This window comes from Crinia signifera, chromosome 8, assembly GCF_055691185.1.
Source record: "Crinia signifera chromosome 8, ASM5569118v1, whole genome shotgun sequence".
Taxonomy (NCBI): domain Eukaryota; kingdom Metazoa; phylum Chordata; class Amphibia; order Anura; family Myobatrachidae; genus Crinia; species Crinia signifera.
The window spans coordinates 15,611,723-15,636,782 of NC_139224.1; the positions used below are offsets into that span (position 1 = coordinate 15,611,723).

At 47.9% G+C, this 25,060-nt stretch overlaps 1 protein-coding gene across 16 annotated transcripts in view; it reads left to right on the forward strand.

The window, feature by feature from the left end:
* Positions 1-25,060, forward strand: part of DOCK3 (dedicator of cytokinesis 3) — a 244,387-nt gene that overhangs the window by 23,692 nt on the left and 195,635 nt on the right. For all 16 annotated transcript variants that reach the window (XR_014454283.1, XR_014454285.1, XR_014454279.1 and 13 more), the window contains exon 2: positions 23,104-23,187. Coding sequence is in view for 7 of the 16 variants with exons in the window: in XM_083155809.1 (XP_083011935.1) it covers positions 23,104-23,187 (84 nt within the window). In the remaining 9 variants the exon portion in view is untranslated. The remainder of the gene's footprint in view (positions 1-23,103; positions 23,188-25,060) is intronic.

Below are 25,060 nucleotides of genomic sequence, written 5' to 3' on the forward strand. Positions count from 1 at the left end.
TGCTGACTGTACTGGGACAAGGGCTGCGGATACTGTAGATGACTGCAGTGTCCTGCTCTATATCCTCAGAGGACTATTATTGGACAATCTCCTATGTGTGCAGGATGACGGGTCTGATATACGGGTAATGATTCACCCTCCATTAGAGGCCATTGATTTTTAAGGTATTATGGCCAAGAGATGTGCACAGAGCACAAACCACATTGGAAGTGTTTATTTCCCGAACATACATCCAGACCATTTACCAGCAGCTGGAAATATTTACCAGTGACGCTGCTGTTGTGCAGGTGGAGAGCAGTAGGTGCAGCCCGGTGACCACCTCTGCCATAATTATGTTATAGTAGTGTAGGGTTTAGACACAAATGGGGGAAGGTGGGGGGGAGGGGGGAGTAAAGGGGCACCTATAAGTGAGTGGAGGCACACATGGGATGGTGGGCAGCAGCACCTATGAGAGTGTGGGCAGGAGCACCTATGAGAGCGAGTGGAGACAGGGTTGAGGTCGGTAATGCGAGACAGGCTAGGACTGTCAGAATGGATTGGGTGAGGGCAGGTAATGGGCACTGTACTGGGAATGGTAAAACTGAACCAGACTTTAAATGGAACCAGATATCTACCCAGGAGCAATTGAGTATACTGCAGACTGCTGGGGACCCAGTTGGCTTTCTGATGAATTAATGTTGCACTGGCCACTGACTGGTGGTCCAGGAAGTCCTTTTGTAGGAGTTGCTGCTTACTGATTGGTTGCTGTGGTCAGATGAGCAAGAGCTATATTCTGACTGGTTGAAGGAGAACAACTGATTGAATCCAACTTGTCGGTGCCCATATGTCCGTTCTGGAGGGAGTTCTGATGTAAAGACAGACAGGCAGCATGATGTAGGAAGACCCGATCCAGGCAGAGCCTGCAGACTTTTGGGACAGTCTGGAGAGACAGAGAGGCAAAAGAAGTGATGATAAAGGGATGAGCAACATGCTCCACCCAAGTGCATGAACAGGTACAGTGGATATATGTCCAGAAATGGCCACTGTAGTGATATCTATCACAGGACCCACTCACTACGGGTGTGGTATGCCGTACCGACAGTCGGGATCCCGACTGGCCGGACTCAGACAGCGTGGCCAGCGCAATAATGCCACTTGTGGGCTCGCTGCAGGCACGGTGGCTCTCTACGCTCACCACCTATTCTATTCTCCCTCTATGGGGGTCGTGGACGAGGGAGAATAGCCGACGGCCGTCTGTGTTTTAACAGTCAGGATCCCGACGTCAGGTTAACGACTGTCGGGACCCCGTCCGGCACCCCTCCCTACTCCCCACTTGTATTATCTGGATATCAGTACTACAGTATTTATACTCTGCTCCAAATGAGGAGCACCTGAGCCCCAGTCCCTACCAGACACCTGCAATTGCACTGGTGGAGGCAAGTAGCTGGTTATCACGCTGGGTGTCATTAGCGCAGAAGGTTGCACCCCTTCTTTTCCCCTTACTACCCAACAACTTGCCCTTCCTAGGAGAATCTCCAGGCTGTTTGTACCGATTTGTGTACGGCTGTATGCAGGAGCTGGAGACAAGATAAGTGTCTCTTTCACACTGACAAACAAGGTCATATGTGCAATTAGCGCACGTTGCACCACAGAAGGAGGCGCCCGGTCGCTTGCCTTTTGGATTTCATACATTTGTACCTTGTTCGTAAGTACGCCCTCTTCTCCGCTCTCCCTCATCAGCTGCGGGTCAGTTGTTAGCACAGATCTAAGCTGTGTACATGAATAATTAGTTTGTCTTGGAAACCTGGACTATTTTTATCCCTTGTATTATAGGAGGGCCCCTTAACCAGTTTGTTACCAAAGTTGACAGGATGTTTCTTGTGCATTTGTATCTTTGTAATTAACATAAATGCATAGTAATTAGGCTGCCAGTTAGTGAGTTACTCGCTAAATTATTGCTGGAAGATGAGAAGCTGCAGATTAATCAGGCCCCTATTCATCCTCTATAGACAAATTAATAAAGTGTTTGTGATGAGACGACGTACTTATGAAAATCTTCCGCATGATCTCATAACAAAATGTTCCAGAAGATTTACAGAAGGGTAAGAATGAGAGTATAGTTATCCAGAAGATCTGCAAAAGGGTTAGAAGGAGAGTATAGTGATCCAGAAGATCTCCAGAAGGGTAAGAAGGAGAGTATAGTGATCCAGAAGATCTACAGAAGGGTAAAAAGGAGAGTATAGTGATCCAGAAGATCTACAAAAGGGTTAGAATGAAAGTATAGTGATCCAGAAGATCTCCAGAAGGGTAAGAATGAAAGTATAGTGATCCAGAAGATCTCCACAAGGGTAAGAATGAAAGTATAGTGATCCAGAAGATCTACAGAAGGGTAAGGAATGTATAGTGATCCAGAAGAGCTCCAGAAGGGTAAGAAGGAGAGTATAGTGATTCAGAAGATCTCCAGAAGGGTAAGGAGTGTATAGTGATCCAGAAAATCCCCAGAAGGGTACTGTAAAAATGAGAGTATAGTGATCTATCGCTACAGAGGAGCCATATTAAACTGAAGGTAGTCATCAGCATTCCCTGCTGAGAGGGGAGGGCTAGCTAGGTGCCTTCTAGAGCCTTTCATGCCTGGGTGATATTAGAGAGAAGCTGTAGCCTTATCTTATGGCTCTTATCCGGGGCCTCCACCATGACCTGCCTACTAGCCCATGGAGTCTGCTTATGGTGCGGGCAGTCTTTTCTCATTGTCATCACCGAGCCTGGTGCAAATGGACCACCATCCTCACTGCATGAGGCCACTTTTCCACCAAGCCAGGACATATCTGGGTCATCACTCAGCAAGGTGCTAAACCCGAGGTTCTGATAGGATACCTGCCTGGTGATTCCAGCCCTGGACAGCCACCACCACTGCCAGCGGCGCACACGGCTACCGGTCACCAAATCAGCTTAAACAGGATCCCCATGCATGGATTTAATTTGGACAATAATCGGCAAGAATGTCATTTCAGTCTTCTCCGAGATCAATATTAATTTTTGTCACATGAATGGTCTGTGAAATGGGGCATGCTTAGTTACAAGGAAAAGGTGGCTAATGCACAGTGCAGCGGGAGGTGCAGCGGAAAACGTACGTTTATCGCTGCCTCAGTGCTAGGATACCTGGATCCCTTCTGTCAACAAAATCGAAGCCCCTGTGATGTATCCTGCAGGAACATCGATGTTTATAGAAAGATCGGAGATCAGTTTTCACCCCTAGCACCAGGCAGGTTGGTGACATTGAGAAAAGTCCCTAGACTAGCTTACAGTATAAGCTGGCTTAGTGGGCTAGTAGCCAGTTGCTGTTGCAGCAGATCTAGGGAAGGCTGTGCTTTAAATCCCCAGGCAGGCATGCTCCTAGTGCTTTCAATGTTCCATGAGGCTGGATGATGACATTGAGAAATGCCTCACTGCAGGCTGACAGAATCCGCGGTCTTCAAGGACTGGCGCGGCACTGACAGTGGCCGTGGAGTCTCACTATTGGGCTGGTTGGTAACGGCGTTAGGTCCCACCACATTTATTGGCAGGTATTCCAATTGCTGGGTTTAGGTCACCGTCATGGTAATTTCTTGGTACCCTGGCTGCTACCATAGGCTGGTTAACACCAGATCATATAATATATATTAATCTGATTTCCAGCAAAACACTGTAACGGTCCATTTCTTCACTGAATACAAGCCGCATCTCATTTTAATCATCAGAAGCTGCTTGTGCGTTTTGCAAAATGCATTTTAATGGAAGATACAAAAGCACTACCACGTGGCGGGACCAGAAGGGCTGTTTAACGCAAAAGTAGGCTAGATATATGTAGACTGTCAAATTTACCAAGCTCTGTAATGAGCTCTTTTCTTTTCTAACCTATGGGCTATATTTGCAGAATTTATCAGGAGATGCTCACGCATGCAGCGTTGCGAGGCGTCGGGGCATGCAGAGTTTATAGAGAAATGCGGGGGGGGGTTCTGGTTACACAGAAACCCCCCTCCTCTTGGCAAGTGCCTTAAATGATGACAACAATAGCACTGGTATATAGTATGATCAATAGAGCTGCCACCACCCCATGCCGTGTAAGGGACAGAGCAGAACTAGTGCACATGCCCAGTGTACCAGCTTATTCTACCACATTTACTGTATGTGTGGATCTGAGCCCTCAAACATCGCAATGGATCAGAGAGCAGCTGCCAGGAGGAAGAGACAGGAGCCTTACCATGAAGTGGGAGATTGTGAGCTTAGAAAGTGCAGTACTGCTTCTATTATGTTTGTGTATTTATTTATTTATTGTGTTTCACCTTTTCCTGACCACTTATCTTATGCTGCTTTCCCACTGCAGACCCGTTTTAGTTTACAGGTATTCTTAAATGGTATTTAGCATTCCCACTGCAGCAGATTACAGTTTCAAATGCCATTTAAGTACCATTCCCATTGCAGGTAAAACGTTTTAGCTCTTCAAAACATTTAGTGCCTGTGACAATGGGTCAGGCCTGTCTTTCCTTGTTGATATATATATATATATATATATATATATATATATATATATATATATAGATCTATATATATATATATATATATATATATATATATATATATATATATATAGATCTATGTCTATATATATATCTATATATATATATATATATATATATATATATATATATAGATATATATATAGATATATATATATAGATATATATCTATCAACAAGGATAGACAGGCAGCTTGGAGGGGGTAGAGGGGGGAAGCTGTCCCCGGGTGCTGTGGGGGTAGAGGGGGGAAGCTGTCCCCATGTGCTGCGGGAGGAGGGGGGTCCCTGCTGCTGCTGAGGGGAGAGGGGGTACCTGTCAGCCTGACACGGCGCTGCCGCTGCTGTATCTCCCCCCCCGGCGGCCGGTCCCTTTGCGGCGGATGTACAGTCAGTGTCGGCGGTCCCTCTGGCGCAGGGGAAATAAGTACTATTTCCCCTGCGCCAGAGGGACCGCCGACACTGACTGTACATCCGCCGCAAGAACCGGCCGCCGGGGGGGGGGAGATACAGCAGCGGCAGCGGCCGCCGGGGGGGAGATACAGCAGCGGCAGCGGCCGCCGGGGGGGAGATACAACAGCGGCAGCGGCCGCCGGGGGGGAGATACAGCAGCGGCAGCGCCGTGTCAGGCTGACAGGTACCCCCTCTCCCCTCAGCAGCAGCAGCAGGGACCCCCCTCCTCCCGCAGCACCTGGGCACATCTTGCCCAGCGCTGCACGCTGTGGACCCGCTGCGGGTGCCTGCACCCGCAGCGGGACCATGTACACCGCCATTTACACGGGACCCGTGTAAAAGGGGTATAACAGGACGGGGGCGAGGGGGAGGGGGGGGGGGCGGGGGGCAGCGGGGCGTACCGCCGGGCTGAAAGTGGTTAATCTTTCAGCCCGGCAGCGTACACACACGGAGATGATTGCTGAAAAAAATCAGCAATCATCTCTACCGTTTAAAGATGCATTCCCATTGCATCTTAAACGGTAGATTACCGTGCAAAACCCTGCTCTGAAAACGGGTTGAAATACCGTTTAACTTTAAACGGTATTTCAACTCTGGCGCTTTCCCACTGCAGCCTTAAACGGTATTTTGCCCTCAAAAATCGGCAAAATACCGTTTTAAGGCTGCAGTGGGAAAGGGGCATTATTTAAATGTGTGAAACAGCCTATACTATATAGACCATCTCTACTGTTAAATATTAACGCTGTATTCCATACAGTGTCCAGTGTATAAAAAGACCAATTTTCTAGGCTTTTACCTCTCCCCCAGACTCCCGTATTTACTCCAATGCGCTGCAGAGTGGGAGATTTTGGATTACATTTGGATAAACCCCCCCTCTAAAAATCCTGCGTTTGACACTGCAGTGGGCAAGGAAGTGATCCTTTTCTGATGACTTGGATGCGCTCATATCTGCGCCCCTGTCCCACCAACTCCCTAATGCATTCAAGAGAATGTGTGCCTCATTGCCACATATTGCGGAGATAAAGAATCCTTATTTTCAGGGGCACAGATAGTACAGGGTCAATCTCACCCTGGTTTGTATTTGGGATTTCTGCAGTACATTACCTACTTCCATAGAGCGCAATGACTATTTGGAATAGTCCCTAATAGGATGGGGGAGGGACGCTTCCTTTGTGGCGGAGAGAATCTAATTAGGTTAATCTGTGCTGAAAGCTTTAAGCAAACTAAAAGCTCGAGCCATTGTTGGAGTGCGCGGATATCCGTGCCGCGCTCTCCTGTGTCTTCCTGTATAAATAGGCATTTATGGGCTATGTGTAATGTGGCTGTACACAAGTCGCTGGTGATACGGATCCGCATCACTGTGCTGAAACACCCTGGTATTACTCCCGGAGCAGTGTTTGTCCTTTATACAGGTATAGGCAACGTGCAACCAATAGATGATGTGGAACTACAAGTCCCAGCAGTCCTGAGCTTATAACATTAAAGTAGCCTCCCAAACCAGGCGCTGCAGTCTTGGGCCTAGTACTCTGCGGCACATTAATGCAGTGGTAATTACTATGTACCAGTGATGTCAAACGCCTGGCCCTCCAGCTGTTGTGGAACTACACGTCCCAGCATGCCCTGCCACAGTTTTAGCAATCCATTATAGAAAATGTGTGACAGGGCATGCTAGGACGTGTAGTTCCACAACAGCTGGAGGGCCATGAGTTTGACACCACTGCTATGTACCATACCTCCCAACTTTCGTCCGGAGGAAATAGGGACACTCGCGCGGCTTTGCCGCGCGAGCGCCCGAAAAGGGGGCGGGGCGTATGCAAATGAGGGCGCGGCTTATGCTAATTAGCCGCGACCTCATTTTCATACGAGAATAGACGCTGTGCGCACGCGCACAGCGTCTATTCTACTAGATTGGGGGGTCTCCCAACTGCCACCCCCCCGCAGCGGGACAATGCCTGCCGCGGGTGGGACGTCGGGACAGGACCTGAAAATCGGGACTGTCCCGACGGAATCGTGACAGTTGGGAGGTATGATGTACCATTAGATTCGGGGGCACAGACTGTTGGGCACAACAATTTCAGAAGGTGCCTTTTTGTCTCTGCCGTGCCCCTGTATCTCAACGTTCCCAGAACTGCCCACAGACAATCAGTCTGTGCCGGCCATCTCATTATTGATGACTGTAAATGTCATTTAATCATGTCCACTAACCTCTTTCCATTTAATCTTCATTTTTTTCCCTTAAATACTGAGGACTAATTTTTGTGTTTTATATTCCTTTTCAGAGAGAAAGAGGGGACACTGGGGGCCTTACTACATGTTACTAGCATACTTGCCTACTTTTGAAAACGAGTTTCAGGGAGATTATAGTTGGTAGTAGAATTTTTTTCACAGTGCCCCAATGAGGGGGCGTGTCATGCTCCACCCAAAAGGCGTGTCTAGTTCCATATATGGAGAGATTGTGAAAAGAGATTGTGAACGTGGCACCTAGAAGCGTGGGTGTGCACTGCTACATCTCAGAGGAATCTTATAAATGACTTATATCCAAATGTAGATGAACCGCACAGCAGTTAGTAAGAGCTACTATACTTGGTAACGTGCTGGGAAATGGTGCTGATGATTCAATGTAAATGTATCTCTCTCTCATTCCTTTTTCCCCAAAAATGTAACAGTGTAATGTGGGCAAGGTGACATGAGGGAGATTGCTAGACTACTGAGGGAGAGAGGGAGATTGCTGCTATGTCAGGGAGTCTACCGCAGAATGCAGGAGGGGAGGTAACTATGATGTAACAGTGTAATGTGTGCTAGGTGACATGAGGGAGATTGCTAGACTAATGAGGGAGAGAGGGAGATTGCTGCTATGTCAGGGAGTCTCCTGCAGAATGCAGGAGGGGAGGTAACTATGATGTAACAGTGTAATGTGTGCTAGGTGACATGAGGGAGATTGCTAGACTAATGAGGGAGAGAGGGAGATTGCTGCTATGTCAGGGAGTCTCCTGCAGAATGCAGGAGGGGAGGTAACTATGATGTAACAGTGTAATGTGTGCTAGGTGACATGAGGGAGATTGCGAGACTAATGAGGGAGAGAGGGAGATTGCTGCTATGTCAGGGAGTCTCCTGCAGAATGCAGGAGGGTAGGTAACTATGGTGTAACAGTGTAATGTGGGCTAGGTGACATGAGGGAGATTGCGAGACTAATGAGGGAGAGAGGGAGAGTGCTGCTATGTCAGGGAGTCTCCTGTAGAATGCAGGAGGGTAGGCAACTATGGTTACTACATTGGTTGAAATTGGCCTAGAAATGAGCTTTTCCCTATAAATGACATCTGAAAAGTGCAACCAGAATCTGAGTGAGGCTATTGGGTGACTCACAAATACCATGAACTATTTATAGTACAGTAGTACGGTAGTAATAACTAGATGGGAGGAACTTTTCACCCCGTAGTATTCCTGCTTAGTGGGGGCTGCATATAACTGTCACAGTTGCTAGACCACTCAGCAGGTGCACAGGGAGAGTTGACCAACTGCCACATTTTCCAGAGCACAATGGTGAGGCATTGTAAATGGCAAGCGGACGTTTTGCCACATAACTTAGAAAAGAAGCAACCGGTTACAGCGCCAATTCGGTTATACCATCTACGGACCAAGAGCTTTCATTTGATATATGACGGGACTCTTTTTTGCGTTGCCCACAAGAGACAGAGGACACACATTCTGCCATTCCAAATATCCACAATGTAAAGGGGCATACACACGGGGCGATTTCCACCCCATTTCTAAGCGATCTGACTCAGTCTCCCTGCACCTGTCACCTCGGGGCGGCATACAGTAGATTAGGAGGGCGTTTATGACTAATGCAATAAAATACTTCCAGAAGGTTGGCCCCAGGGGCCAGGTTCCTGGGGTCAAAAAACACAGGGGGAAATGCCGGCTAGGAAATGTACACGTATTCATATCCCCCAATAGCACCAGATCACCTGCAGATGTAGGGGATGTATCCACATATAGTACAGAGAGTGTGTAACCACCCTCTCAGGACACCAGGTCTCATTAGGGAATTGCAGATTGACAGGTCATCATTCGGTTGCCTGTTCTACTTGCTGGCTTTCCTTAATGTAAATTTTATGGTGACTGCTATTAAAGGGCTTCAACCTAAATGGCTGATCCTCTAATTCCCCCGCTAGTGCTGAATCAGGGCTTTCTCCGGCCTAACCTGTCGCTGTCCCTGGGGGGGTAGGCTGTACAGAACTGGTTAGCGGCGCAGCTGTGCAGATGGCTGACCCAGCAGTTAGGTCATTATGTCAGGGAGATATACAGTATGCTGGGAGTTCCACACAGGCTCCGTGGCAGAAAGTGCCATCCAGCTCCACGCAACTCCACTCCGCGGATTACTGCCGTGCCGGAGTGGACCAAATGATTGCTATAATCAAATCAGCATTAAATAATCCTCTGGCCGAGCGGATCCCCGGCTCCCCCTCCCGCAGCAATCTCCGGGCTGTGTCTGACCTTAATTCATTGAACCCTCATTTTCTGTGAGCGAGGACATAGAGGCAGCGTACGCCTATCCTAGGCCTTCCCCAACGTTGGCCGTAATACAGCAAATTACCTGGAAACTCCTGTCCCTGAAAGCATTTCCATGGAATAATGTCAGGATGTAGGGGTGTGTGTGTATGGGAGAAGCTGATGTATATACAAAGCTGAAGTTATAGGATGAAGGCGGTTTCGGTGCTTGGAGACAATAGAATAAGCCCTACACACCGTATATCACCTTGTGGCGCAATATAAATAATAATGGCCGGAGGAGCTTCTGCTAACACAAAAGGTCCCCATACACAGGTCCGACTTGTCCGAGGCACAGGCTGGACCTGGTTTCCCTTGAACTCCCCCGGCAGCCTGCCCTAGATGGCTCCATCAGATTTGGTACTCTATTTTTGACATGCATTAAATTTATCGTATTTAAAAAAAAAAGGCACATAAAGTGCCAAATCGTAATTGGGAGCTTCCGGGGGAACAAGTCGGCGGAGTGTATGGGAACGCCCACTGGATCAGAGGTGATGTCAAACACCACCGATTTGGCCGGATTCCATCCGATAGAAGCTCAAACTGTCGGATTTGGAACAAATCGGACCTGTGTCAAATCTGCACCAGACGAGAGATGTTGCTATAAAAAAAAAATTTCATCGCTGCTGGTGGAAGGATACAGTAGTAGACTGCTGGTGGAAGGATACAGTAGTAGCCTGCTGGTGGAAGGATACAGTAGTAGACTGCTGGTGATAGGATACAGTAATCTATTGGTGGAAGGATACAGTAGATTGATGGTGGAAGGATACAGTAGTAGACTGCTGGTGGAAGGATACAGTAGTAGACTGCTGGTGGAAGGATACAGTAGTAGCCTGCTGGTGGAAGGACGCAGTAGTAGACTGCCGGCGGAAGGACGCAGTAGTAGACTGCCGGCGGAAGGACACAGTAGTAGACTGCCGGCGGAAGGACACAGTAGTAGACTGCCGGCGGAAGGACACAGTAGTAGACTGCCGGCGGAAGGACACAGTAGTAGACTGCCGGCGGAAGGACACAGTAGTAGACTGCCGGCGGAAGGACACAGTAGTAGACTGCCGGCGGAAGGACACAGTAGTAGACTGCCGGCGGAAGGATACAGTAGTAGACTGCCGGCGGAAGGATACAGTAGTAGACTGCCGGCGGAAGGATACAGTAGTAGACTGCCGGCGGAAGGATACAGTAGTAGACTGCCGGCGGAAGGATACAGTAGTAGACTGCTGGCGGAAGGATACAGTATACTGCTGGCGGAAGGATACAGTAGTAGACTGCTGGCGGAAGGATACAGTAGTAGACTGCTGGTGGAAGGCTCCCCCAAATATCTTCAGTAGTTCTTTGTATTCATGTGGTGTAATGGGTATCGCTGATTCAGTGACACCTGTGACCAGTAATGTCTGAGAGGAGCCGCACACTTAGGACCTTATTCTGGTTTTGCAACTGCGCATAGTTATTTATGCGCATGTGCAGCCGCTGTTTGCGAGTGGCCACAGGGAATACATTATTCGCTGGGTGCTCGTACACAAGTGTGCAGCCGGGGTGGTGGGGCGGTGGGCGTCTCCCATGATGATGCCCAGCGTTTCATGGAAGTTCCCATGGTAATAGCCCGGTGCTGCCTGTGTGGCGGGCAGCTGACATCACCGCATGCCAGCTGTCTACCTGTCCTCGCACAGGATGCCCGCAGCTCAGAGACACCATAGAGGTGTCTCTCATCTGAAAGCACTGAAGAAATTATTCGATGGTCACCGACCATCGAATGAATGATTATTCAAATCATCCATTCGCAGCTGTGTGGGCATTCATGGGGCATTGTGGCGTGCGAGGGAGGAGGCGGGGTGGCGTCTGGTGGACTTGCAAGGCTGTGAAATTGCCAGTCAACCAATATAAGGTCCTTAATTTATAAACATGCAAACTAAAGGTGGCCATACACACGCAGAATTATCTTCAGATCTGTCTGGTTGGAACAAAAACATGGTTATAGATGAGAGCAGGTGACCGTTGGGGATGCGGTCATCTATTAGAATGAACTTAGGTCTACAGTCATTAGGTCGACCCCACTAGGTCGACTGGCAGGAAGGTCGACCTGACTTAAGGTCGACATGGGCCAAGGTCGACATGACTTAAGGTCGAATTTGCATAAAGGTCGACATGAGGAAGGTCGACTGGTCATAAGGTCGACATGGGTTTTTCACTGTTTTTTGAGCCGACATGTGCCGACAGGCGGTATTTCATGCCCTACCATCCACTAGGGCGTGGTGGGAGAATAAAATAGTGTGCCGAGCGCAGCGAGGCACCGTGCCCGAAGCATTGCGAGCGAAGCGAGGGTCCGATTCTCATTGCCAACTGTGTCCATGTCGACTGTGTCGACATTCGGATAAAAAAACAGTGAAAAACCCATGTCGACCTTATGACCAGTCGACCTTCCTCATGTCGACCTTTATGCAAATTCGACCTTAAGTCATGTCGACCTTGGCCCATGTCGACCTTAAGTCAGGTCGACCTTCCTGCCGGTCGACCTAGTGGGGTCAATCTAATGACTGTAGACCTAAGTTCATTCTGACAGATGTACCGCTTCCGACCGTTGACCATTTGCTTGGAAATGCTGGAAAACTGACAAACTGTCACTCATCCATAACCATGTTTTTTTTCCAACCAGCCAGATCTGAAGATAAATCTTAATAGTGTATGGGCACCTTTTGAGCCGCAATTGGGCAAAAACATGCTGCACTGCGTGGGGGCAGATGTGATGTGCAGAGAGTTAGATTTGGGTGGGTGATTCTGCATATTTTCTGTGTAGGGTAAATAATGACTTCTTCTTTTACATGTAGCCCTCACATATTAGACTGCTTTATTTTTACTTTGCAATCTAGATTTCAGTTCAGCCCCCTTCCAAGTCTACCTCTTTGCACTTGTTACATCTGCACCCCCCCTGGCAGCACAGCTGGGTTTCCCAGATTCTTGAAATTTTACAAACATAATTCTGGCCCATTGTCAGGTAATAGGACTGTGTACAAAACGGACCAGGCTTAATTTAATCTGAAGCAGAGACATGTTTTATTGGGAAGGGTTGTTAATATTCTAATAAATTGATGGGTGATAACGATTCCATTGTACCCCTTTTACACCACCAATGTAATGGGCCTTCTCTGACCCGAGTCTCGCACGTGATCTTAGTAGTGACTATTTAGCAAGGAGGAAGATGTGTAATGGGCCTTCTCTGACCCGAGTCTCACACGTGATCTCACTAGTGACTATATAGCAGTCAGGAAGGTGTGTAATGGGCCTTCTCTGACCCGAGTTTCGCACGTGATATCAGTAGTGACTATATAGCAGTGAGGAAGGTTTGTAATGGGCCTTCTCTGACCCGAGTCTCGCACGTGATCTCAGTAGTGACTATATAGCAGTGAGGAAGGTGTGTAATGGGCCTTCTCTGACCCGAGTCTCGCACGTGATCTCAGTAGTGACTATATAACAGTCAGGAAGGTGTGTAATGGGCCTTCTCTGACCCGAGTCTCGCACATGGTCTCACTAGTGACTATATAGCAGTGAGGAAGGTGTGTAATGGGCCTTCTCTGACCCGAGTCTCGTACATGATCTCAGTAGTGACTATATAGCAGTGAAGAAGGTGTGTAATGGGCCTTCTCTGACCCGAGTCTCGTACATGATCTCAGTAGTGACTATATAGCAGTGAAGAAGGTGTGCAATGGGCCTTCTCTGACCGGAGTTATGCACGTGATCTCAGTAGTGACTATATAGCAGTCAGGAAGGTGTGTAATGGGCCTTCTCTGACCCGAGGCTCGCACGTGATCTAAGTAGTGATTATATAGCAGTCAGGAAGGTGTGTAATGGGCTTTTTCTGACCCGAGTCTCGCACGTGATCTCAGTAGTGACTATATAGCAGTGAGGAAGGTGTGTAATGGGCCTTCTCTGACCCGAGTCTCGCACGTGATCTCAGTAGTGATTATATAGCAGTGAGGAAGGTGTGTAATGAGCGTTCTCTGACCCAAGTCTCGCACGTGATCTCAGTAGTGATTATATAGCAGTCAGGAAGGTGTGTAATGAGCCTTCTCCGACCCGAGTCTCGCCCGTGATCACAGTAGTGTCTATATAGCAGTCAGGAAGTTGTGTAATGGGCCTTCTCTGACCCCAGTCTCGCACGTGATCTCAGTAGTGACTATATAGCAGCGAGAAAGTTGTGTAATGGGCCTTTTCTGACCCGAGTCTCGCACGTGATCTCAGTAGTGACTATATAGCAGTGAGGAAGGTGTGTAATGGGCCTTCTCTGACCCGAGTCTCGCACGTGATCTCAGTAGTGATTATATAGCAGTGAGGAAGGTGTGTAATGAGCGTTCTCTGACCCAAGTCTCGCACGTGATCTCAGTAGTGATTATATAGCAGTCAGGAAGGTGTGTAATGGGCCTTCTCTGACCCCAGTCTCGCACGTGATCTCAGTAGTGACTATATAGCAGCGAGAAAGTTGTGTAATGGGCCTTCTCTGACCCGAGTCTTGCACGTGATCTCAGTAGTGACTATATAGCAGTGAGGAAGGTGTGTAATGGGCCTTCTCTGACCCGAGTCTCGCACGTGATCTCAGTAGTGATTATATAGCAGTGAGGAAGGTGTGTAATGAGCGTTCTCTGACCCAAGTCTCGCACGTGATCTCACTAGTGACTATATAGCAGTCAGGAAGGTGTGTAATGGGCCTTCTCTGACCCGAGTCTCGCACATGATCTCACTAGTGACTATATAGCAGTGAGGAAGGTGTGTAATGGGCCTTCTCTGACCCGAGTCTCGCACGTGATATCAGTAGTGACTATATAGCAGTGAGGAAGGTGTGTAATGGGCCTTCTCCGACCCGAGTCTCGCAAGTGATCTCAGTAGTGACTATATAGCAGTGAGGAAGGTGTGTAATGGGCCTTCTCTGACCCGAGTCTCGCACGTGATATCAGTAGTGACTATATAGCAGTCAGGAAGGTGTGTAATGGGCCTTCTCTGACCCGAGGCTCGCACGTGATCTCAGTAGTGATTATATAGCAGTCAGGAAGGTGTGTAATGGGCCTTCTCTGACCCGAGTCTCGCACGTGATCTCAGTAGTGACTATTTAGCAGTGAGGAAGGTGTGTAATGGGCCTTCTCTGACCCGAGTCTCACACGTGATCTCACTAGTGACTATATAGCAGTCAGGAAGGTGTGTAATGGGCCTTCTCTGACCCGAGTCTCGCACGTGATATCAGTAGTGACTATATAGCAGTCAGGAAGGTGTGTAATGGGCCTTCTTTGACCCGAGTCTCGCACGTGATCTCATTAGTGACTATATAGCAGTGAGGAAGGTGTGTAATGGGCCTTCTCTGACCCGAGTCTCGCACATAATCTCAGTAGTGACTATATAGCAGTGAGGAAGGTGTGCAATGGGCCTGCTCTGCCCGAGTCTCGCACGTGATCTCAGTAGTGATTATATAGCAGTGAGGAAGGTGTGTAATGAGCGTTCTCTGACCCAAGTCTCGCACGTGATCTCAGTAGTGATTATATAGCAGTCAGGAAGGTGTGTAATGAGCCTTCTCCGACCCGAGTCTCGCACGTGATCTCAGTAGTGTCTATATAGCAGTCAGGAAGGTGTGTAATGGGGCTTCTCTGACCCCAGTCTCGCACGTGATCTCAATAGTGTCTATATAGCAGTCAGGAAGGTGTGTAATGGACCTTCTCTGACCCCATTTATGCACATGATCTCACTAGTGACTATATAGCAGCGAGAAAGTTGTGTAATGGGCCTTCTCTGACCCGAGTCTCGCACATGATCTCAGTAGTGATTATTTAGCAGTCAGGAAGGTGTGTAATGAGCCTTCTCCGACCCGAGTCTCACACGTGATCTCAGTAGTGACTATATAGCAGTCAGGATGGCATGTAATGGGCCTTCTCTGACCCGAGTCTCGCACGTGATATCAGTAGTGACTATATAGCAGTGAGGAAGGTGTGTAATGGGCCTTCTCTGACCCGAGTCTCGCATGTGATCTCAGTAATGACTATATAGCAGTCAGGAAGGTGTGTAATGGACCTTCTGTTACCCGAGTTATGCACATGATCTCACTAGTGACTTTATAGCAGTGAGGAAGGTGTGTAATGGACCTTCTCTGACCCGAGTCTCGCATGTGATCTCAGTAGTGACTATATAGCAGTGAGGAAGGTGTGTAATGGGCCTTCTCTGATTTGAGTCTCGCACGTGATCTCAGTAGTGACTATATAGCAGTGAGGAAGGTGTGTAATGGGCCTTCTCTGACCCGAGTCTCGTACGTGATCTCAGTAGTTACTATATAGCAGTCAGGAAGGTGTGTAATGGGCCTTCTCTGACCCGAGTCTCGCACGTGATCTCAGTAGTGATTATATAGCAGTGAGGAAGGTGTGTAATGAGCGTTCTCTGACCCAAGTCTCGCACGTGATCTCAGTAGTGATTATATAGCAGTCAGGAAGGTGTGTAATGGGCCTTTTTTGACCCGAGTCTCGCACGTGATCTCAGTAGTGACTATATAGCAGTGAGGAAGGTGTGTAATGGTCCTTCTCTGACCCGAATCTCGCACGTGATCTCAGTAGTGACTATATAGCAGTGAGGAAGGTGTGTAATGGGCCTTCTCTGACCCGAGTCTCGCACGTGATCTCAGTAGTGACTATATAGCAGTCAGGAAGGTGTGTAATGGGCCTTCTCTGACCCGAGTCTCGCACATGATCTCAGGACTGATTATATAGCAGTGAGGAAGGTGTGTAATGGGCCTTTTCTGACCCGAGTCTCGCACGTGATCTCAGTAGTGACTATATAGCAGTCAGGAAGGTGTGTAATGGGCCTTCTCTGACCCGAGTCTCGTACGTGATCTCAGTAGTTACTATATAGCAGTCAGGAAGGTGTGTAATGGGCCTTCTCTGACCCGAGTCTCGCACGTGATCTCAGTAGTGATTATATAGCAGTGAGGAAGGTGTGTAATGAGCGTTCTCTGACCCAAGTCTCGCACGTGATCTCAGTAGTGATTATATAGCAGTCAGGAAGGTGTGTAATGGGCCTTTTCTGACCCGAGTCTCGCACGTGATCTCAGTAGTGACTATATAGCAGTGAGGAAGGTGTGTAATGGGCCTTCTCTGACCCGAGTCTCGCACGTGATCTCAGTAGTGACTATATAGCAGTGAGGAAGGTGTGTAATGGGCCTTCTCTGACCCAAGTCTCGCACATGATCTCACTAGTGATTATATAGCAGTGAGGAAGGTGTGTAATGGGCCTTCTCTGACCCGAATCTCGCACGTGATCTCAGTAGTGACTATATAGCAATCAGGAAGGTGTGTAATGGGCCTTCTCTGACCCGAGTCTCGTACGTGATCTCAGTACTGATTATATAGCAGTGAGGAAGGTGTGTAATGAGCCTTCTCTGACCCGAGTCTCGCACGTGATCTCAGTAGTGACTATATAGCAGTGAGGAAGGTGTGTAATGAGCGTTCTCTGACCCGAGTCTCACACGTGATCTCACTAGTGACTATATAGCAGTCAGGAAGGTGTGTAATGGGCCTTCTCTGACCCGAGTTTCGCACGTGATATCAGTAGTGACTATATAGCAGTGAGGAAGGTTTGTAATGGGCCTTCTCTGACCCGAGTCTCGCACGTGATCTCAGTAGTGACTATATAGCAGTGAGGAAGGTGTGTAATGGGCCTTCTCTGACCCGAGTCTCGCACGTGATCTCAGTAGTGACTATATAGCAATCAGGAAGGTGTGTAATGGGCCTTCTCTGACCCAAGTCTCGCACATGATCTCAGTAGTGACTATATAGCAGTCAGGAAGGTGTGTAATGGGCCTTTTCTGATCCGAATCTCGCACGTGATCTCAGTAGTGACTATATAGCAATCAGGAAGGTGTGTAATGGGCCTTCTCTGACCCGAGTCTCGCACGTGATCTCAGTAGTGACTATATAGCAGTGAGGAAGGTGTGTAATGGGCCTTCTCTGACCCGAGTCTCGCACGTGATCTCAGTAGTGACAAAAGCAGTGAGGAAGGTGTGTAATGGGCCTTCTCTGACCCGAGTCTCGCACGTGATCTCAGTAGTGACAAAAGCAGTGAGGAAGGTGTGTAATGGGCCTTCTCTGACCTTAGTTATGCACATGATCTCAGTGATGCAGCTCTATTCTCCAGGGTCTCCTATCTGTGAGCAATCTGTCCCTGCTGCCGCTGGCTGGATGCGCCCAGCCCATGGCGCAGTATATATGGATGTGTGCAGGAGTGTGTGGGTGTCTCTCAGTGACTGCAGAGGGCTATGTCTTATCTAGCGCTCTAGTCACATTTCCTTTACAAGGACATTTGCATTCAAACGTCTACAAATAAGATATTTTCCCCAATTCAAAGGTTCCCTTCCTGCAATGCACATTGCTTCTGTAGCTCAGGATTAGAAGAACAGTGAATTGAATTCTTAGAGCCCTTACACAGATATAGTTTAAAAAGAAGTATATTGTAAAGCAAGTGCTAATGTTTGTGTTATAATGACTAACGCGCATCTGACAGTGACAGAAGCTGGGTTCTCAATGTACGGAGGATGTATAGGTGCATTAACCCTTTCAAGAGTTTATCATGTATTTTTAGAACCTGTCATTTGGGATTAAGCAGCTCATACACTGGATGATAATTGGGCACCCCAGGTTTGAGCGATTAGCATTCATGTGTGGTACTGACCGATATCCGCCCATAGAAGGGGAAGCCGGTTACTTGGGATGATTTCGCAGGTGTCAGTAAGTGGCTTTGTGAGTGGGGCGAGGGGTTCAAGCTTGGGTGAGGCGGTCGGCAGTTGCAATGGTAACTTGCACCAATCATGAGTGATTGGATTGGTCACAGAGACTGAGACTTTCTCTGGATTGCACAGATTGTTTTCCTGCTGACTTCAGGCAAGGAATGGAGTCCCCTCCGTACACTATATAGTAAAGATAGGTCTCCAACTAGCAGGCCACTGGCTTTCCACCTTCTAGCTGGTGTGTTATGTTGTGCTGGAAGAAATCTGCATCGTATACGTAAGCGCAAGCTCAGCAGGAGGACTGATTTTCCTCAATGCTGGTCTTTGCTATGAGCCCAGAAAATCCAGAGAAAGAGTGGCCTGGTGGTCTTCCCTCAGTTTCCAGAGGTTCTGGAGAAAGAGTGGCCTGTTGGTCTTTATTCAGCCCCCAGAAGATCTGGATAAGGGTCGGCCGGCTGGTCTTTTCTTCATGCTCAGAAGATCTGGATAAGGGGTGGACTGCTGATCTTTATTCAGTCCTCAGGAGATCTGAAGAAGGGGTGGCCTGCTGGTCTTTATTCAGCCCCCAGAAGATCTGGATAAGGGTCGCCCGGCTGGTCTTTCCTTCATGCTCAGAAGATCTGGATAAGGGGTGGACTGCTGCTCTTTATTCAGTCCCCAGGAGATCTGAAGAAGGGGTGGCCTGCTGGTCTTGGAGATATGGAGACATGGTGACTTGATGATCTTTCTTCAGGGCCCAGAAGATCTGGAGAAGGGACGGCCTGGTGGTCTTTTCTCAGTGCTATCCTTTATAAAGAGACTCTATGTCCGCGCCTCAGTATAACTTAAGGAAGCACAGTTTGAAGGCATCTGTGTCCTCCATATCCAAGAACATTTGAGCCAAAAACCTTCAGTATATCACACCCCTAGTGATGGGGCTGAGCTGGTCCATCACTGCTGTCTAGTTACTCTGTGCTTGTCACCATAATACCCGGCCTCACTGGATGCTGCTAATGACTTAATAATACATGAAGCAGTGCAGATAACTGGGATGTCCCCTTACTGCACTCAGAGGGTCCGTGCGATACACACATACACACTACCCTTCTACTACAGCCCAACTTCATCACATTATACAGAGGGTGATAAAACACCAAGATTTCCATCCAGCACAACACTTGAGGGTTATTGAGAAACATGGCATATAAAATATCAGGCACAAAGCATCAGCAATATATCAGAATATGGAGAAGAAGACATAAAATAGTCTCCTCTTCTTGTGTATGACGGATCTCAGACGCTTCTCTCCCCGGTATCAGCCATTACGGCTCTGTCAGCCATTGTAGTCATTATTATCCATGCTTCTGGGGTCATGTAGACAAGCTCTATGGTGGAAGCCTTAATGGGAGCAGCGACATTTATCTGCTCTGGTTATAAATAATAAACGTCCATCTATCTCCTGGCGGGTGGCGGAGGGAGGTAGGAGGTGAGGGTGTAGTGCGAGTGTGTTATCTGACAGTAGTGTTGTCTGTGTGCAGTGGGCTTGTGTAAGCCATGTGTGTGGGCATGTGTGCAGCATGTACGTAGGCATTGGGTATGCGTGCAGCATCTTCATGTGCGTGGCATGTATGTGTGCAGTATGTAAGTGGCCACATGTGCAGCATATACTGTACATAGGCGTGTGTGCAGCATGTAAGTGGCCACATGTGCAGCATATACTGTACATAGGCGTGTGTGCAGCATGTACATATGTGTGGCATGTATGTGGGCAGTGGGTACGTATACAGCATGCACGTGTGCAGCATATACTGTACGTAGGCATGTGTGCAGCATCTACATATCAGTGGCATGTATGTGGGCACGTGTACAGCATGTACATATGTGCGGCATGTAATTGTGCAGTATGTAAGTGGGCACGTGTGCAACATATACTGTATGTAGGCATATGTGCAGCATGTACATGGGCAGTGGGCACATGTGAGGCATGTACGTAGGCAGTGGGTATGTGTGCAGCATGTAGGTAGACAGTGGGTATGCGTGCAGAATGTACATTTACGTGACATGTATGTGTGAAGTATGTAAGTGGGCACGTGTGCAGCATGTACATATTTGTGGCATGTATGTGGGCAGTAGGCACGTGTGCAGCATGTACGTAGGCAGTGGGTATGTGTGCAGCATGTATGTGTGAAGCATGTAAGTGGGCACGTGTGCAGCATGTACATATTTGTGGCATGTATGTGGGCAGTAGGCACGTGTGCACCATGTATGTAGGCAGTGGGTATGTGTGCAGCATGTATGTGTGAATCATGTAAGTGGGCACGTGTGCAGCATGTACATATTTGTGGCATGTATGTGGGCAGTAGGCACGTGTGCAGCATGTACGTAGGCAGTGGGTATATGTGCAGCACGTACGTGGCCATGTGTGCACAGCCTCTGCAGGCCCTGGCAGTGAGGGGGTTAGCACTGCAGCACAGAGCCCTCGCTGCTGTCAGGGTGTCACAGGGGAAGAGAGATGGCGCTGATGCAGCCCATTTAGATGGCTGTACAGGATTTCTGCAGACACCGGGACACAAGGTTATTAATGGTACAAGAGTCTGTCAGCGCAGGGTCACAGCCTCTCAGTATGGAGCCATTTGCCAGGGTCACCGCCTCACAATACAGAACTGCCTCATGGGGTCGCAGCCTCACAGTATGGAACGGAGCACAGTCACACCATGTTCCTGTCAGCCAAGTACCAGCATGTGTCACATTGTCACAGTGTTGTCATATTGTCACAGCAGCAGACCACCCCCAATCATTACTGTGACCTAAACCTGCACAATCTCAACAAATTGTCACACTGCTACAGTTGTCATCATACATTGCTGACAACCCTACAATGTCACACATCACTGACCACAGCCCTACAATGTCACACATCACTGACACACAACCCTACAATGCCACACATCACTGACACACAACCCTACAATGTCACACATCACTGACACACAACGCTACAATGTCACACATCACTGACACACAACGCTACAATGTCACACATCACTGACACACAACCCTACAATGCCACACATCACTGAGACACAACCTTACAATGTCACACATCACTGACACACAACCTTACAATGTCACACATCACTGACACACAACCCTACAATGCCACACATCACTGACACACAACCCTACAATGCCACACATCACTGACACACATCGCTACAATGTCACACATCACTGACACACAACGCTACAATGTCACACATCACTGACACACAACGCTACAATGTCACACATCACTGACACACAATCCTACAATGCCACACATCACTGACACACAACCCTACAATGTCACACATCTGACACACAACCCTACAATGTCACACATCTGACACACAACCCTACAATGTCACACATCTGACACACAACCCTACAATGCCACACATCACTGACACACAACCCTACAATGCCACACATCACCGACACACAACCTTACAATGTCACACATCACCGACACACAACCTTACAACGTCACACATCACTTACACAACCCTACAATGTCACACATCACTGACACACAACCTTACAATGTCACACATCACTGACACACAACCCTACAATGCCACACATCACTGACACACAACCTTACAATGTCACACATCACTGACACACAACCCTACAATGTCACACATCACTGACACACAACCCTACAATGTCACACATCACCGACACACAACCCTACAATGTCACACATCACCGACACACAACCCTACAATGCCACACATCACAGACACACAACCCTACAATGCCACACATCACTGACACAAACAACCTTACAATGTCACACAACCCTACAATGCCACAGATCATTGACACACAACCCTACGTCACAATACACTGACGCACAACATCACAGTACTTATGCACAACACTAGGTCACACATCACTGACTAAATCCTACAATGTCAAATCACAAAGCTTATATACAACACTACAAAATCACATCACATGACATTGGGGACACACAAACTATAGTGTCACATGACATTGCTGACATACAAACTATAGTGTGACATGACATTGCTGACACACAAACTATAGTGTCACATGACATTGGGGGACACACAAACTATAGTGTCACGTGACATTGGGGGACACACCAACTATAGTGTCACATGACATTAGGGACACACAAACTATAGTGTCACATGACATTAGGGACACACAAACTATAGTGTCACGTGACATTGGGGGACACACCAACTATAGTGTCACATGACATTAGGGACACACAAACTATAGTGTCACGTGACATTGGGGGACACACCAACTATAGTGTCACATGACATTAGGGACACACAAACTATAGTGTCACGTGACATTGGGGGACACACAAACTATAGTGTCACGTGACATTGGGGGACACACCAACTATAGTGTCACATGACATTAGGGACACACAAACTATAGTGTCACATGACATTGCTGACACACAAACTATAGTGTCCCATGACATTGGGGGACACACAAACTATAGTGTCACATGACATTGGGGGACACACAAACTATAGTGTCACATGACATTGCAGTCACAGATTTAGGCGTTACGTCATGTGTGTCACAGAGAATCACACAGGTATCACACAGTACAAACCCTCTCTCAGCAGCTGGAGAATGAGGGGTAAATTTACTAAGAGGGGATGTTGCCCATCGCAAATAAATCAGAAGCAGAATTTGATTGGTTGCTATGGGCAACACCCCATAACCAATAGAACTCCCATCTTAGTAAATGTACAGGACTGTACCTCTGTATTGCCCCATGCACAGGATAATACCCACTGTCTCTCTCTTACAGTGTTATGCAATTTCCGTGGGTCCGTCACTCAAGGGTTAACTTTGGAATTAGGAGAAACTGTTCATATCCTGGAGAAATGTGAAGGTGAGTACACAAGTGTGCAGTGCTGTGTCACTAAGAGGGCTGTAACACAATGATGGGTGTATGCACGCACAGATCTGTCCCCCCCCCTTCCGTGCCTGCAGCCATGGTCACATTTACACAGACTCCCGTTATGCTGGGTTGTACACACATGTTATACTGGGATATACACAAGTTCCCGTTATGCTGGGGTGTACACACACATTATACTGGGATATACACAGGCTCCCATTATGCTGGGGTGTACACACATGTTATACTGGGATATACACAAGTTCCCGTTATGCTGGGGTATACACACACGTTATACTGGGATATACACAGGCTCCCGTTATGCTGGGGTTACACACATGTTATACTGGGATATACACAAGTTCCCGTTATGCTGGGGTATACACACACGTTATACTGGGATATACACAGGCTCCCGTTATGCTGGGGTGTACATACGTTGTACTGGGATATACACAGGCTCCCGTTATGCTGGGGTTACACACATGTTATACTGGGATATACACAAGTTCCCGTTATGCTGGGGTATACACACACGTTATTCTGGGATATACACAGGCTCCCGTTATGCTGGGGTGTACACACATGTTATACTGGGATATACACAGGCTCCCGTTATGCTGGGGTGTACACACATGTTATACTGGGATATACACAGGCTCCCGTTATGCTGGGGTGTACACACATGTTATACTGGGATATATACAGGCTCCCGTTATGCTGGGGTATACACACATGTTATACTGGGATATACACAGGCTCCCATTATAGTGGGATGTACACACATGTTATACCAGGATATACACATGCTCCCGTTATGCTGGAGTATATACACATGTTATACTGGGATATACACAGGCTCCCGTTATTCTGGGGTATACACACATGTTATACTGGGATATACACAGGCTCCCGTTATGCTGGGGTATATACACGTTATACTGGGATATACACAGACTGCCATTATGCTGGGTTGTACACACATGTTATACTGGGATATACACAGGCTCCCGTTATGCTGGGGTGTACACACATGTTATACTGGGATATACACAGATTCCCGTTATGCTGGGGTGTACACACATGTTATACTGGGATATACACAGATTCCCTTTATGCTGGGGTATATACACGTTATACTGGGATATGCACAGGCTCCCGTTATGCTGGGGTGTACACACATGTTATACTGGGATATACACAGGCTCCCGTTATGCTGGGGTATACACACATGTTATACTGGGATATACACAGGCTCCCATTATGCTGGGGTATACACACACGTTATACTGGGATATACACAGGCTCCCGTTATGCTGGGGTATATACACAATATACTGGGATATGCACAGGCTCCCGTTATGCTGGGGTGTACACACATGTTATACTGGGATATACACAGGCTCCCGTTATGCTGGGGTATATACACATTATACTGGGATATGCACAGGCTCCCGTTATGCTGGGGTGTACACACATGTTATACTGGGATATACACAGGCTCCCGTTATGCTGGGGTATATACACATTATACTGGGATATGCACAGGCTTCCGTTATGCTGGGGTATACACACACACGTTATACTGGGATATACACAGGCTCCCGTTATGCTGGGGTGTACACATGTTATACTGGGATATACACAGGCTCCCATTATGCTGGGGTGTACACACATGTTATACTGGGATATACACAGATTCCCGTTATGCTGGGGTGTACACACATGTTATACTGGGATATACACAGATTCCCGTTATGCTGGGGTGTACACACATGTTATACTGGGATATACACAGATTCCCGTTATGCTGGGGTGTACACACATGTTATACTGGGATATACACAGATTCCCGTTATGCTGG